Source organism: Cottoperca gobio, chromosome 5 (assembly GCF_900634415.1).
Source record: "Cottoperca gobio chromosome 5, fCotGob3.1, whole genome shotgun sequence".
Lineage (NCBI taxonomy): Eukaryota > Metazoa > Chordata > Actinopteri > Perciformes > Bovichtidae > Cottoperca > Cottoperca gobio.
This window is the reverse complement of record NC_041359.1, coordinates 19,656,945-19,671,858: the sequence shown is the minus strand read 5'-3', so window position 1 is coordinate 19,671,858 and position 14,914 is coordinate 19,656,945. Positions and strand designations below refer to the sequence as shown.

General features: G+C 39.5%; 2 protein-coding genes and 1 long non-coding RNA gene across 3 annotated transcripts; 2 read left to right on the top strand and 1 right to left on the bottom strand.

Moving 5' to 3' along the window:
- Positions 1-1,513: 1,513 nt before the first annotated feature.
- On the top strand, positions 1,514-6,338 carry olfml3b (olfactomedin-like 3b). Its single transcript, XM_029430913.1, has 3 exons — positions 1,514-1,699; positions 3,016-3,301; positions 4,382-6,338. Exons 1-3 carry the CDS (start codon positions 1,601-1,603, stop codon positions 5,164-5,166), a joined length of 1,170 nt encoding a protein of 389 aa, XP_029286773.1. The 5' UTR covers positions 1,514-1,600; the 3' UTR covers positions 5,167-6,338.
- Positions 6,339-6,809: 471 nt separating this feature from the next.
- Positions 6,810-12,356, bottom strand: cdk2 (cyclin dependent kinase 2). Its single transcript, XM_029430914.1, has 7 exons — positions 11,649-12,356; positions 10,032-10,109; positions 9,806-9,926; positions 9,510-9,680; positions 8,786-8,887; positions 8,480-8,683; positions 6,810-7,812 (listed from the first exon to the last, which is right to left on the bottom strand). Exons 1-7 carry the CDS (start codon positions 11,762-11,764, stop codon positions 7,708-7,710), a joined length of 897 nt encoding a protein of 298 aa, XP_029286774.1. The 5' UTR covers positions 11,765-12,356; the 3' UTR covers positions 6,810-7,707.
- On the top strand, positions 12,106-14,466 carry LOC115007868 (uncharacterized). The gene is made up of 2 exons (XR_003832238.1): positions 12,106-12,243; positions 13,351-14,466. It is a non-coding gene; the product is annotated as an uncharacterized LOC115007868 (long non-coding RNA).
- The last annotated feature ends 448 nt before the right edge of the window (positions 14,467-14,914 follow it).

Sequence of the window (14,914 nt, the reverse complement as noted above, 5' to 3'; positions counted from 1 at the left end):
TTTCTAACTGTTTAAAGCTTTTATATTCCTTTATCTAGAGCAGGGATGTCAAACATACGGGCCGCGGGCCAAAACCGGCCCGCCAGAGGGTCCAATCCGGCCCGCAGGATGACCTTGCAAAGCACTAGTTACAGAAAACCTATATAGAAACTTTTTCTTCATGTCTGTGGTTCAAATGTGGCTCTTCTGGATTACATGTGAAGTATTTCAAAACAACCAAAATGAAATGAATCACAAACCTGTGAAACTTAAAAGGACAGGAAGAGTGTTCTGGTATTAATTATAGCATGAACACAGTTTGGCCCAGAGTGAGTTGTAGAGCTAAATCATACACAGTAAACTGCGCTGAAAGAGAGGTGTACAGTGATGTCATTACTGACTCTTGCACAGCAAGGTGGTCTTATAATTACAAGTGAGGACAGCAACACTATTTCCTATTTCCCCAGTAAATCACCGCTCCACAAACTAACTACTGTTTTTGTTATGCTAAGGACTTCAGTGCAGTATTACAACTCTTCCTGTGCACAGAGGCAGCTGGAAAACACTGCAGACGCTGCTGTGACATGACCAACAAATACTTCACTAATGAAAGAAACTTCTTATGAATGTTTCACATTATTTCTTTGGATTATAAATATATATTTTTCCAGATTTCTTTCCCCCCAGTCCACCACATAACAGTTTCGGTTTCCTGCTCAGTTTGAAAGTCATCCCCTGTTTAGTGTTTTTAATATCTAGAAGTGTGTTGAGGGACAAGTTAAGGATGATACGATGCTCCACAGAATGATTCAGAGGGTCTTTGTACCCACAGCTGTGAAACCTTTTGAATGACACGTAATGTTTCTTCAGATATGGGTTGTGTTTGACTTTTAAAGGATTGATTGTATGAAATGCATTGTTTTGTATATTTAGTAGTGATGTTGTGCTTATCCTAATGTTAGCTTGAGTGTTAGCATTACTACTGTCGTTGGCAGAGTGTCCCTTATATAATACCACATACTGGACTCTTTTTAAACAAGCGTATTCACTTTGTGTTGTGAGAGAGTTAAACGTAGACACTTCACGGTCTTCCTTATAACACAGGAGTACCTCACTGACTCCTGACTCCCACTCACGTTACACTTCCTCCTCCTACGTAACAATAATGTTCCCCCTCAGAGAAATACATACATTTAAAATGTGTTACAGCCGGCCTCAAAACCAGGACACTTTGAAACTAACACAAGCAACTGAAATGTGAAAACCTTGTGAGAAGTAGAAGTCAGTAGGCCAGTGTGCATGAATACAAGAATAAGGAGTGGGAAAAGGAAAAGCAAAGAAACAGATGGGAAGCAGGGAACGTAGGGAGCGCAGCTTACACATACAGGATATTGTTTTGTTTTTTCAGTTTGGCAATCAGATAAAAGCTGAAGTAAAAATAAACAGCAGTGTCTTGTCTCACTTAGAGACTGCGAGCCTCCATCTTCACCAGATGTGTTTGGCTCCTCCCAGAGAGCTCACTAAAACATTCCAGCCCACCTCTGGGACTCTGCTGGCTCCTCCACACTCTCACTCAGCTCCAGTCAAAAACCTTTACAGGAGCTAAAGAGACTGACACAAAATGAGAGGACTTGTTGTCTTTGTTACTTTGGTCTGCTTTGCCACCGCTCAGCACCAAGCACTGATTGACTACTTGGAGCGGAGGCTGCTCGCTATTGAGGTAAGACTCCCTTTACCTCCCTGCCGAGCCCTGCGCTCCAGAGTCCCTCTGAGGGGAAACTTCCCGGGACAGGGCAAAGGCAATGGAATGCAGATGTGGGCAAATCCTGAGGAAAATGCTGGGAAATACATCTCTATGAGCTTAGTGTCCTGGTTCAGAGACTGAGTTCAAATGTAGTTTTAAAGTTAGATTCGTCCATATTTGAATATACGATGTAAAACATGACACACTGTAAAGAAAAAGTGCAGTTTGTTAAAGTTACATTATGGTAAATGCTAAAAATGATAGAAAAAGCTGGTTTGTTTAAAAGAGTTTTGCTATATTGGCATGACAAAATTACATTTGTCATGATGATGAAGTAAAAGTAGTTATTTCACAACACATGTCAGATTAAACATTATGGAGAATGTCCTGCCTGTGTGGAAGATACAGATATATCTCTCTTAGTGTTTCAACCCCAAGGACCCAGAAGTATCTCTCCATGGGGCTCCTCTCGTCATTCAGTTATTCTGTTTTAATATTGTGTTTTTATTTGTATGAACAGATTAAATATAAAACATGTTTAATATTAGGCCTTAAGTCGTTCTAACAGAGTTCAATAACCAAAACTCTATCAAAGATATTACAAAAGCTACTCTCATTATTGTGTCATATTCATAAATAATCTTCTGCCACAAGTTAAACAAGAGCGAAATCTAATGCAGAAATAACAGAAATCAAACTAAAATAGAAATACATATATGCATTCTAACATAAAAGCAGGACTATCTCAAATTCATTTAAAGATATGAATTAATGAAAACAAGTTTCAGGGACTTACTCGAGAGTTTTAACTCGGCTTAGTCTTAAAGTATCTGCATTCATATACAAAACACTTCCGCAGTAACACAATATTAGGAACAAAATCCAAGTTTCTCTTTGCAACAAACACTAAACATGTTTGTACTAATTTCTTTGTCCTGCTCCACAGCGAGGTCAGAGGTCAGGGTCTGCTACAGAGCGAGCTGGTAGTATTCAGTGTTTTTGCTAAAAAGACATTTGAGCAGGGTGGAAACTTGCCACGCTTGGGCTGAACCTGGTTGTTTGAAGGATGAGTTTCCTACTTATTATGCCCGTCTGTCCCGGTCTATACTGAGCCTGAAAAAGAACATCAAATGATGGCCTTCTCAGAGCTTTCTGGAAGTGCATTTACAGTTCCTGTGAAACAAACATGTGTTGCTCACATTACTAAAGTACAAAGATGCAGCTGAATTGTGACTACCTCACCTTGTGTTAAATATTCAGACACAACTAATCTTTGTCACCTTTTAAAACAGGACCGGATCTCTCTGTGGCACGAACAGACTGCCCGCTACGCCTCCGAGCTGCGGGAGCTGAAGCAACAGATGGTTTCCCAGCTGGAGAACCTCGATAAAGAGAAAGAGGCACTGAGGATGAATCTGGACGGTGTGGGGACGAGGGTGGACCGGGTCGAGCGTGAGCTGGACTACCTGGAGACTCAGAACGGAGCTCAGCCGTGTGTGGACGTGGACGACAAGCTGATAGAGCAGCAGGTGACGCTGGTGAAGGAGAAGCAGAAGGCCAAGTATTCAAAACTATCAGGTGAGATATAATGTGCTTAAACTGCACTGAAGCTTATTTAGTATATTTATAAGAATAAACTGAAAATACCAATTTAATCTCATCAACAACTAAAACCCAAAGTACTCAAACAATCATTTAAAAAGGGCAAAAGGAAGCAAGTCCTCAAGTTTGTGATGCTGTAACCAACAAATGGTTCATTTAAATTACAGAACAGTATCAATAGAAGAGTTTTAGGCTCAGGCATAAGGGGGGGGGGGGGGGGGGGGTGAAAGGATTTAGCATTTTGAGAATAAAGTCAAAATTTAATTTAATATAATAAAATAAATCAAAATATAAAAAGCCTAAATGGTGCCATCTACTGGGTTTTTATTTGTCCACACCCTCTTCAGGCCACAAGGTCACAACACCGTGTCCAAGTGGAAAATTCCTGAATCCAACTATAAAATGGCCACTTGTCCCATGAGATCTGTTCGACTCCCTGACGAAGGCTTGATGCCGAAACGCTCCAGGGTTTGTTTTTAGGTCTAACATGACTTTGCCATTACTATAAAGGCATTTTAATTGTTTAAAGAAAATGTTTTTGGTTTTTTTCTTTAGCATTTTGTTAATACTGAGAGTTTCGACATCACTTATCAACAAAAACTGCATTAATTGCTCTTAAATTTCCACACAAACACTCCATTGGTGAGTCAACGACTTACCAAAACCTTTTTTTCCAACATTGGCTTGTTCATATTTAGACTGATGGTTTATTACTCAACAGTCAGAAGGAACGTTTACTATCACCTGTGTGAGGCAACACCCCTAACAATCATTCACCCTTAATGATATGAATAAGGGCAATTTAAGTCATAGTACTGGGAAGTTGATTTACCTAAAATAATATTATCCAATGATTTACAGACGTCTCTTTCCCAATGTAAGTCTGTGTGAAAAGTATTTAATAATCTGTCAACGTCCCTGTTCCTCGGCTTGATTTTTGACAAGAAAGCTATTGAATGTAGTTCCTAAAATGTCGAGCTAACAAAATGTAAACATTGTGGGCATGTTGGCGAGGTGTCAGCTGTCGCGTAAAGCCTGTCGCTCTGCCCTTTTCAGACTGCAGCGACATGATCTCCAGCATAAAAGCCATGAAGATCTTGAAGCGAGTCGGAGGGCCAAAGGGCACGTGGACCAAAGACACCGGCAGGGGCTCTGGGAAGGTCTACATTTTCAACGGGACGGATGAAGACACCATCCATGAGTTTGCCTCCGTGCAAGACTTTTCCCGCTCGATGGGCATGTCTCTGTCCAAGAGCCTGAAGCTGCCGTCTGCCTGGCGGGGAACAGGACACGTTGTCTTCAACAATCATGCGTATTATATAAATCAGGCTGAAGAGATAATGGTGGTAAAATATGACATGAGGAACAGCTCTGTGACGGACAGCGCAGTGTTCCCAGTGCAGGACCATGTCCCCGTGTACGGCCTGACCCCCGAGACAGTGATGGACCTGGCTGTGGACGAGGAAGGCCTGTGGGCCATTTACGGCACGCGGCAAAACGAGAGGTACATCTCTCTGGCGAAAATGGACGCCAACTCGCTAGACATCGAGCAAATGTGGGACACAAACTGTCCGACAGAGAACGCGGAGGCGGCTTTTGTCATCTGTAGCACTTTGTACGTGGTGTACAACACCAAGCAGCCCGGGCGCTCACGCATCCAGTGTGTGTTTGACGTCAATGATATGGTGACCAACGAAGACGCACCACTGGTTTACTTTCCAAAGCGCTACGGAGCTCACTCCAGTCTGAAGTACAACCCGCAGGAGCAGCTGCTCTACGCCTGGGATGATGGCTACCAGATCCTGTACAAGCTTATCATGAAAAAGAAACTAGAAATTTGAGTTAAATAACACTCACCCTCCTAAAACTTCCCAAAGCAAGTTTTCGCTTCTTAACTACAAATCACGTGTACTTTATATAACTGCTGAACGTTTTTTATGCATGCTGTACAATTTCAGTACATCTGCTGGTCCCATTATCGTGAACGAGATATCTCAAAAACGCCTGAAGGGACACAAACGTCCACTTTGTCTCAATGGTAAATACATTACAATGTCGGGGTCAAAGGTCACACGTGGCTAAACGGATAAAATAAGGAAGTGATGTCATTTTGGACAGACATGGATGTGAACTGCAACTTGAGCGGTTGGCAGAGGCAGACAACCGCAAAGGTGGTAATCCTAGTTTTTAGTTTAACTTTTGTTCTTTGGTCAGATTTGTCCCGTTGCAATCGGTCACCCCGTTGTTTTATAGGAGATCAAAGACAAAGATGTATGTATGAGCATCTAGAATAATTATGTCTAAACACAGGCTTAAGTGTTGCTGAACTAGTCAGTATACAAAAATAACATATCATGTAAAAAGCAAGTTCAGAAGAGACTATTAAAAATAAACGTTTAGTCATGCCTCACCTTTCATTTTGCAGCTTTATTAATTTATCTTCTTTAAACATATATAATACTGTAATAATTAAAATATCTGTGTTGTCACTATACCAGGCAACATCAGAGCTGCAATAAATATAACATATTAGGAAACGTGCAAGAAACAGCTAGCTGGCTATCGCTGTTATGTTCCTGTTTGATTAGTTGAGCACATACGTATTCTTACTAAAGGAAATCACCCAAATGAACAAAGAGCACCACTATTTCAATCATGCCTCGCGCACAATGCAATCGTTTATTAATTTATATCCGAGTACAACATATCTATTTCTTATTGTTAGCTTATAATATGCTATTTTTCACACTATCATCTATTCCTGCCTCTAATTATTGTTCATTATGAAAATAAAAAGCAAACACCTGTTAACATAAAGAGTGTGTCATCTTCTATGTACATGTGCAGATGCAAACATTGTATCATCAAAAGACACTGTTGCACAGAGACGCGTTACTTTCTCTGCGATTCTGAAAATGTTTTCTTGAGTTCAACTTTGTTTCTTGAAGGTGAACTGCTTTGACTGACATGACGTCTAAATATGACGCGACTAATAAAAACTTCTTTAATTGGTTGATTGTATTTCATTGGATCAGTGCTTTGGCGTGTTTTCTGCAGCAAAGATAAGTGTGAGGAACCCTCGCAGCCAGAGCCGAATATATGTCAAACTCTGAAATGAGTGAGTTGAATATCTAAAACAAGTTTCTCCGTATTTTTAATCTTCGTGCACATGCGAGAACAACAGGGGTGAGAAATTGATTTCCAAAACAATCATTTTGTTGTGTGGAGTCTTCCTTTAGCGTCTCTGACGAGACACCAACTGTGGAAGCAGGCCTGTGTTTTCGTCCAGCCAAAGATTAAATGAAGTGTAACAGTGATTTGATTTAACGATGAGAGACAGCATTTGACTTCGGTATTTGAGTCACACAAACTATTTGGCGTAATTGTTTCACTTGGCTGCAGAACTGAAGAAAACATTGTTCACTTAAACTGTGTCACGCTCCGCCGACCCTTCAGAGGAACCAAAATCACCCTCACACGAACAAACAGCTGTTTAAACAAGTTTAATTTTTTTTTTTGCAAACTGTAAATAAACAATATCCATAAAAATTATTTGTTACGTTCGAATAAAATCTAGAGTAAGAAAGATGAGACGGCACATTAAATTCTGTAAAATCTGAATTCAAACAGGTAACACTTGTATATCACAACCGTATGTACAACGCTGAGAACAGTCTGGTGGGGAGTGAGTCCTGCAAACCTGAACGACCAATAAACATGTGTGTGTGTGTGTGTGGGGTGCGGTTTTAAAATCACTACAAGATACTTTAGACTCAAATTTAAAGAATTTCACTGCAAGAAAATCAACCTAAAGAGAAAGAGACTGGAGTCTCATGCCCTTTCAGCACCAACTGTTTTACATGAGCCGCCGACGTTCGTTCACATCCGTCACTCAGCGGATGCTCAGTCTCACGAAGCATGACGTTTGTTATTTGCACTATCCCACAAACTTATTCAATCAAATTTAACTAACTATTTGACTATTTAAATGTGGACATCCTAAAGCCAACATACCATTTAAATTGGGAAATTTAACGGCAGATTACTAGAATGAGTCTGCCGGATGTCAGCCTGAAGACTTTCCCAAATCACAAATAACATTAACATCCAAAATGGCAGTTGCACACAAATATGCAAAATAATATTATTGAAATGTACAGTTAAACGATTATAACATCATGACTGAAAGAACAATAGAACTCTCGGGATGTCCATCGTCTCGAAAGCTGGTTTTAGGTATTACCAAATATCCATTAAAGGATCCAACATATCCTGTAGTGTCCACTTTTTATGTCCATTCCAGTCGTGGATATGAGGCGAGGCGAGGACGTCCTTATTGCTGGGACATTGTTGGTATTAAAATGGACTGATACCTTCTTGACTCAGAGTCTCAGATGGGGAATTGGCATGGTGACGTCGCGGAAGTATCGATGTACAAGAGCGTTTTTGGCAGATAACCTTTTGTTTGGATCATAATTCAGCATTTCCTGCAAGGTCAAAAACACAAATGGAGAAATACAGTCAAACAATGTGTCTATAAAGTCTGCAACTAATGATTGCTTTTATTGTATATAAATATATTACATTTATTATAGCATGGGTGATGGACGTTTTTCACTATTTTATGACATTATACAGACAAAATAATTATATGAGAAAATTATCGGCAGATTAATCAATTATATAAATAATCGTTAGCTGACGTATTTCAAATCTATAAAATGTCAGAATATAGTGACAAATGTCGCCTGTTATAGTTGTACATAACCCCAAAGTCATGCCTGCAGACTGCTTGTTTTATTTGAACAACAAACTGGAATATTATTGTCTCATACGTGTCAAAGAAAAACATCAAATCCTCACATTAACGAAGCTGCTTTTTAATCAAAACTTCTGTCAAGGCTGCAAAAATAATGGAACTTGTAATCTGCAACATTTAAGTGAGTGATGGACTATCCTGGGACAGGTGTGCCTGATTTTGCCACATTTAAGTGCAGTTCATGTTCTTTGACCCTTCTCATTCACTTTGACGTATATATTATCATGTCATTATCATCTTTTGATCTTGCTGACTAAACAAATAAAGGTAATAACTTCCTTTGCAGACGTAATTAATGCCGACTGATTATATGAACGAATGACAAATGTTCTCACTCCAAGCAGTTCTCTTCCATCCTCATCAAGAATCGGCACCACTTTGGCTAAATCCTGCCGTGCCCACTTGGGGAACGATGGTTTGTAGTCGGGCATCGATGTGACTCCAGGCCAGACGGTCTCATCAGGCGTGCCCAAAGTGCGGAAGATTCGGAATAACTGATCGATCTCGGAGTCTCCGGGGAATAAGGCCCTCTTGGTGAGCTGTACGACAGCGAGTGTTAGTTAGAGGTTACGTTTGATGCATTGTGCATCATGTGCAGCCTTCACTCATTCACAGTGAAGCTTATTGTGAGTACAAATTACCATTTCAGCAAAGATGCAGCCCAGACTCCAGATGTCGACAGCTGTTGAGTAGTATTTACAGCCCAGGAGGATTTCTGGTGCTCTGTACCAAAGTGTTACCACCTGAAAAATATCACAGAAGCAAGTTTGCATTTAGAGAAACTTTTTCTTAACCGAAAAAAATAATGTCCACAAAAATGTGTTGAAAACAAAAGAAAAATCCTGAATCAACTTTGTTTCGTGACGCGCAGCCCAGCAAATAAAAAGAATAAACGTCAGTATTGTGAGGTGTTATTCTGCATTTGGAGAGCCGATGTTGACTTTACCACAGCGCTCAATTCACGCATGATGGAGTACCTTAACGACTATATTGTTTAAAAAAGGTGACTGGCGACAAATTTAGCGACAGGAGAAAAAGATAAAAATACATTAAAACAGTCCTGTTATATTGTAGGCCCTTATTCATTGCCATGCATCTTTCCCGCTCCCGTCAATAGGTGTAGGGCAGGCAGAAGGACCCTGCTCGAGTGGGAGTTAATATAATATACACACCTTTACATTCCTGTAAATAATTACCGATTCATAGTAGTCACAATAGTTTAGTATAAATAAAAACAAAGTGTTACACTGAGAATAAATATTTGACTCTATTATAATAAGCCTACATACACATTTGCAATCTGTGCATCTCTAGTAATGAATATATACTTTAAACCATACAACTCTACTATTTCTCACACGTTACCTCGTGTGTGTAAGTGCGGACGGGCACCCCGAATGCTCTTGCCAAGCCGAAGTCAGCGAGCTTGATCTCCCCCTGGGCGTTGATGAGGAGATTCTGGGGCTTCAGGTCTCGATGCAGAACCCTGTGAGAGTGGCAGAAGGCCAGGCCTTGCAGCAGCTGGAAAAGATAACTCTAAAAAAACACACAGAACATATATCCGCCCAGGTAAGTCAACTCAGAAGTTTCAGAGTCCATTTACTCTTGATTTCTTAAAGAGAGTGAGACGGATCGGTTTTGTAAATGTAGCGGACGTTTACCTTAACCAGAGGCAGTGGGATACCAGCGACTGTGAAGGAGTCCATGAACTTTTTTAGATCCTGATGAAGGAACTCAAAAACCAGGTAGAGCTTGTTCTCGGTGTGGATGACATCTCGCAATCTGAAACGTGTTAACAGGCAGTTCGGCTTAAAAACCGACAGAAACAAGTAACACCAGAATCTTGCAGGCAGGTGTTTAGCTAAAGAGGCAACATTAGGCACTTACTTGACAATATTTGGGTGACTGAGTTCTTTGAGAAGTGAGATCTCTCGGATGGCAGTGCTTGGTACACCCTCTGTTTCCCTGAATGAAATAAATGGTCAATTAAATGTTATGAAGCTCATTCACTAGTCCCAGGGTATAATAATGTTGCCATTTGAACTTTAGTTATTTATCTCAGCTTTGTTAATGATTTCTTGACATTTGTTTGTTTCAATATGGTTTTCAATTCATTTTATTCCATCTTCTAAATATAAACTGGACGTCCATTGTGGAGGGACGACCAGAGAGGTAGAATCAGCGGCCGCTCTTATACTGGCACTGCATACAATCTTATAAATATATCAGTGTATCACGTTCAGCTAACATATCAGCCAACAAAAGATAAACGCAGCAATGCTTTTGCTTTCTGTAGTCTGACACAAAGGTCAGACTACAGTCAAAAGAAATGCCTTAGTGTGGACATAAGTTGTGAGCACTTCAACACAACAGTAATAATTCCTGTTTTAGATGCTCATAAAATATTATATTTCACAAGAAAAAAAGATTCTCCTAGTTATTATGAGACCCCTTAGATTTATCTTGAGAGCACCGAGGGACTACTGAACCCAACCATGGATTATAGGTTCTTTCTTATCTTAAATTGGCAATATATTAAAGTTAAATGGGTGCAGTAAAATGTGTCAAATTTCAAATACAAAGGTGCTTTTAAGTGTAGGGAATTATATGAGCAGTGTCTGAACTGATGAAATGTAATGATAAATGTGCAATAAATGTGTTTCTATCTTTCCGTCTATATATCTAAAAGTAGTTAGGTTAAAGGCTGGTGGTTGAGACTAATATCGTGTCGTATACTTCGTCAAACACGGAGGAAGTTCTGTAAATAAGTTTCTCTGTCTAAATTTAAGGGTAGAAACTGGAGATTGGCTTTTTCTTTATGAATACTGTATTTACTACAAAGATGAGGAATTACATCAAAACATTTGACATAAAATATACCCTGCTAAATGTCTGTGTTTAGAAGTTTACAGACGTTGATATTTCCTTTACATTTTGTAAAGATAATATAGAAATATATTTCTTTATATGAAAGTATTTGGACAGATCTTAAGTGTTACTTTTTTGACGCTACTAATTCTACGCTTTTAACCTTGAAGATATAAGGATATTTACTACTATGATAATCCAGATGATGGCCCCCTTGAAAATATGATTATTTCAAATATTTTACATGTAAATTAATTTTTCTAAAACGTATCGTCTACTTATATCACTCAGTTTAATAAACAACAACAAGCTTTATTTTATTTTATTTTTTTGCTTTTAATATGTAACGTTATTTGTGTCTCTTATATCTGCGCTGCTATTGTTTACCTGCATTTTTTGTATATTATATTTTGTCAATTAACCCCCCCCTGCAATTTAGCTGTTAGCAACCATTGTCTGACTGTCACACCCTGATGATGGCATTCATGAATATATGGCAACACTGTTTTAATATGTTCATGCCATGAAAGCTTCTGTGCACAGAGTGAAACAGTGTCATCGTGTTGGGAGTAAATGCAGCTTCAGGAACGTCAACTTGTCCGGATGATGACCAACAACGTTCAGCTGTGAACTTACGTGTCGAGCCGGATTTTCTTCAGAGCAACAGTTTCTCCGGTGACTTTGTTCTTGGCTTTGTAAACCACTCCATACGTCCCTTCTCCTATCTTCTCCACCTTCTGAAACGTATCCATTTTTTTTACAAATGAACAGAACAAAAGGTTTGTTGGCTGTTTAGCTAGTTAGCAAGACTCCCCTCTTTGTGTTTGAGCTAACAACTGCTCGGTGGCTACAGAGAAAAACGTTAACGAGCAGCGCGGGGACCGACATATAATTAACGGCTCCTCCGGGTTCAAACTGTCCGGATGCACCACAGCCCGCGGGCAGCAGTCCTGTCGAGGATTGCCTTTCTCAGATTAGAGCTAAAGACTGTGGCTTCAGGTCATTTGTTGGCCCTGGTAATGATGATATCCGTAAATATGTGGATTGGCGTGGCGGCTGCTCCTCTCTGAAGAAACAACACAGTAGCGTTTCCCGCGTTACATCGGGAGCGTTCGTTTTTGTGTTGAAGACACCCCGGCTGAGAGCTGGAAGCTGTGCGGTATTTCCAGTTGACTCCTCAAAAGCACCTTCCTTTGGAATCGCTGGGACGGATAATGATGAAGACGAGTAGGTAAAATGTTTTTTAAATACTGTCAGTTGAGTTTTAATGTAAGTCGGTGCAAGTCGAGAGTTGGAGTTGTGTTGTACCGGGAAAAGAATCAAACATCCTACAAACAAACCTCACAGGTCACTTGGTGACACGACGATGACGTTTTACGTCATCAACGTCAAAGACGAAAATGACGCACTAACAGCAAAAAAGTTTTTTTGTCTGTTTTTCTTCAGTTCTTTTATTTTATTTAAATACAAATAATAAGTAAAATGTTCCTGTACTACAAATGCAATAAAAGCAACATTTTAAATATATTTTAAAGAAGACATTTGTAAATAAAACAGTGTTTCTTTAATATAGTGACACCAAATAAAAAATAATAACAAAGATACAACACAAGGAAAATACAATAAAATAGCAACATAGTATACACAATCACAAAAAAAGTCCACTTCATTTGGTCACACATTTGGACACTTATAGCCAAATTGATTTCCAAAATAAAGGAATCAGAATAAGGTTTATTGGCAAGTAGGTTATTCACTTACCTTGCTGTTTGGGACATACATTGAACATATAAGATGACATTAAATACAGGCATGGGTCATGAGCATAAATATTGAGTAGAAAAAATACAATAAAATTATTCTTTTATTTTGGACAGAAATAGTAAATGTCAAATAATTTCGAAAATAGCCTCAGGTTTCACAGAGTACTGAACATATACTGTAAGTACTGTATATCTTTATATACAGTCTATGGTAGGCCTACTGAACAGAGCAGAAGGAAGGAGAAATACAGTTGCTCCCTCTAGTGGCAGTAAGTGTAGCTTTGCACTCCCTCACTGGTTTAGAGCTACTGCTATCGTGCCACTCAGTAGAAGCTGAAAGAAATCTCTCTTTATTATTCCTAAACAAACGTGATTCATACACCTTTTTCACAGCAGACATTTTGACTTGCCATAGCAGGAAAAGCACCGGAGGAACAAATAACATTTATGACGTCTCTGTTCCACCAAATATTACAACATGTTGCATCACTGTTAGTAGTCACACCTGCGTTTGTCATAAAATTATCCCTGTGAAAAAAGATATTTTCATCTTTCACTTCACATGTTTCCCTCAGATCATCCACGCCCCCCCCCTTGAAATGGCTTGTGTGACTCCATGGGCCAGATTAACCATCTACGGACCCCCGGAGCTGCTGAAACCCCCAGGGCAACGTGCAATAAAGGTCTCCAGAAGTAAAATGACATGTAACAATAGAAAGAAGCACAGGTGTAAATAATAAAATTAACGATGGCTGAATTCCATTTAGCTGCTTCAGTTTCCGATTCCTGGTGTTGTGCATGCTGGCTCACTGTCACACTGTAATGACTTATACTTTAACAAAACAGAGCCACCGTTAATGTTATTAGTAACACCTGTGCTTTCATACTACGACAAGTCAAAATGTGTGCAGTGAAAATATATATATTAATCTGAAATATGTGGCAGGATTGGTCATGAGGCATTGGATGTCATCTGTTACTGCAGGAAGAAACAGCCTCTGTTAGAGGTTCATACCAGCACTGCACATGATCAAAGCCCAGAGGCTTGACATGTATCCACCCAGCAGATTTAATGTGAAGTGACGCATATTTCTCTTTTGATGGAGATTATTGTATGTGAGTTAAAGGCTGCTATAGCTTGACCCCTGTGTATATGTTTGTTTCTTCCAACATTTTGTATTAATGTTCTTTCATTTTCAGAGATCATTTATGCCACCTATCCCCATTCTCTCTGGCTGCTTGTGCACGTCCAAAAGTGTTGGTTACTCATTGATTTGGAATAATCTGTGTGAACATTGTTAAATGGGCAGCATGTACCCTTTTAGAGGATTTATAACACCAGAAATGTATCCTGGTGAAAGTTGTGTGCCACTGAAAGTTTTTCTTTGTGTTTGCAGAGCTGTGCGTTTTACTTGAGCAACTCTTTTGTCCCATTTGTGAGTGCTGGTGTTTGTTTGCAGTGAGGAAATCAAATGACCGTCAAAGAGAAGGAATTAAGATCACTGATGAAAAAGAGGGAAGTTTGTTTAAGCCTTGTGAATGCACTGAACGACTGCTCTGCTCGCTGTATACGCAAACTAATTTGCCTGTCTGGTGTTATCTTGTATTGGCATTTTACAAACCAGACAGCCTTATTGATCTGGCTTAATAAAAACCAATCCCCATTTGCTCTGCGTAAGAGTATGAAAACAGAAAGCTTGTCAGTGTGTGTGACAGCAGTTGGGGGATGGGCAGTTCTGTGTTTGTATCATTTAAGCCACCCAAGCTTAACTTCAGCCCTGATGTTAAATTGCCCTTCCATTACTTGTCACATTACATTTAGCCTGTTCCTTAATGGCAAAACATTTTTATTTTGGCTTGCTGTGAAGAAAACTACTAAAAACAGTGCAATCTAATGCAACCAGTCTGTGCAACACATTGTTCAATACGTCAAGGACTATTCCTAGAAAGTGAGAAATTCCCAGATTTTCGATTATTCCCAATGACTTCCCACGTCTGAAATACAACTCCCTAAAGTTTCCATTAATTCTATGTATTCCCCATACCTCAGGAACAATGTTATTAAGATATATACAACAGAGACTAATGAGCAAAGCAAACAGTTGACTATTTGTGGTATGTTAAGTCAGGTGCTCTGTG

Bases quoted from the DNA above. Each gene is read 5' to 3' on its own strand.
- olfml3b (XM_029430913.1), top strand. From the start codon at position 1,601: ATGAGAGGACTTGTTGTCTTTGTTACTTTGGTCTGCTTTGCCACCGCT. The intron at 1,700-3,015 runs GTAAGACTCCCT...CTTTTAAAACAG, and splicing joins GGAGGCTGCTCGCTATTGAG to GACCGGATCTCTCTGTGGCA. The intron at 3,302-4,381 runs GTGAGATATAAT...TGCCCTTTTCAG, and splicing joins CAAGTATTCAAAACTATCAG to ACTGCAGCGACATGATCTCC.
- cdk2 (XM_029430914.1), bottom strand. From the start codon at position 11,764: ATGGATACGTTTCAGAAGGTGGAGAAGATAGGAGAAGGGACGTATGGA. The intron at 10,110-11,648 runs GTAAGTTCACAG...TATTTCATTCAG, and splicing joins AAGAAAATCCGGCTCGACAC to GGAAACAGAGGGTGTACCAA. The intron at 9,927-10,031 runs GTAAGTGCCTAA...AACACGTTTCAG, and splicing joins AGTCACCCAAATATTGTCAA to ATTGCGAGATGTCATCCACA.